At 66.7% G+C, this 912-nt stretch overlaps 1 protein-coding gene across 1 annotated transcript in view; it reads right to left on the reverse strand.

The window, feature by feature from the left end:
* NEIL1 (nei like DNA glycosylase 1) overlaps positions 1 to 709 on the reverse strand; it is a 21,070-nt gene extending 20,361 nt beyond the window's left edge. The window contains exon 1 of the mRNA XM_019504448.1: positions 143 to 709. Within this exon, the coding sequence (XP_019359993.1) occupies positions 143 to 624 (482 nt within the window). The 5' untranslated portion in view covers positions 625 to 709. The remainder of the gene's footprint in view (positions 1 to 142) is intronic.
* Positions 710 to 912: the final 203 nt, after the last annotated feature.

Genomic DNA, 912 nt, shown 5'->3' on the forward strand with positions numbered 1-912 from the left:
GGGAGATGCTCCATGTGCTGCTACTGGCCCCCTCCAAGGACAGAAGAGTCTAGCAAAGGAGACCCAGGTCCCTGCCACTGCTTTCACCTTACACTCCCAGGCACTTTCTGAAGCAGAGATGAAAGGCCAGGGTGACTCTCACCTGAATTTCTCATACTCCAGCATAACGCAGGGGCCCCGGTCTGGCTGCCACGTCCCCTGCACCTCCCACCTGCCAAAGCGCCTGAAATCCACAAAGCAGAGGATGCGGCGCGGGCTCTCCCTGGTGTAGAAGCGCAGGTGGGCGTGCTTGGGCAGCTCAGCCTCTGGCACCAGCTTGAAGCTGCCCGACATCCCGAAACGGAAGACGACGTCCATAGGCTGGGGGGGGCTGTCCGGATCCTGCCCAGCTGGGCTACTCTCCTCAGCGAGTTGCAGGCTCTCCTCCTCCTCTTTGACTGGCATCAGAGTCAGCTTCACCTCCTTGCCGCGGGGGGTGGCCGAGATCACGTAGGTGCAGCTCTCGAATGGCACCTCTGGGTTCTTGCTCACCGCAGACTTCTCCACCTTCCCCGAGAAGAGCAGCCCGGCGCACACCGTGTTGATGTAGCGGCTGGCCAGGTGCAGCTCCGGACCCTCCGGCATCGTGGACACCTGCCTGAAGGGGGTCGGGCCCGGCCGTCAGGAGCTCGCCCCGCTTCCGGCTCAGGATCCTACCTCCCGCAGCCCGCTGCGCCCACCAGCTCCACATCCCCCCAGGGACCCCGAGGGCGGACACCCTTCGCCATCCCCCGGCTTCCCCAAGGGCAGGGGCCGAGTGTCAGGGACCGACAGGAGGTGCCCGCCCGCCCGCCAGCCGCGGCAAGACCCGCGTGGGGCGACCGCGCTGCCCCCCAAGCCTGGCGCAGCGGGGGGAGGGAGCCCCGCGGCCCT

The sequence above is a fragment of the Gavialis gangeticus genome, unplaced genomic scaffold, assembly GCF_001723915.1.
Source record: "Gavialis gangeticus isolate Ggan-Ray unplaced genomic scaffold, GavGan_comp1, whole genome shotgun sequence".
Taxonomy (NCBI): Eukaryota; Metazoa; Chordata; order Crocodylia; family Gavialidae; genus Gavialis; species Gavialis gangeticus.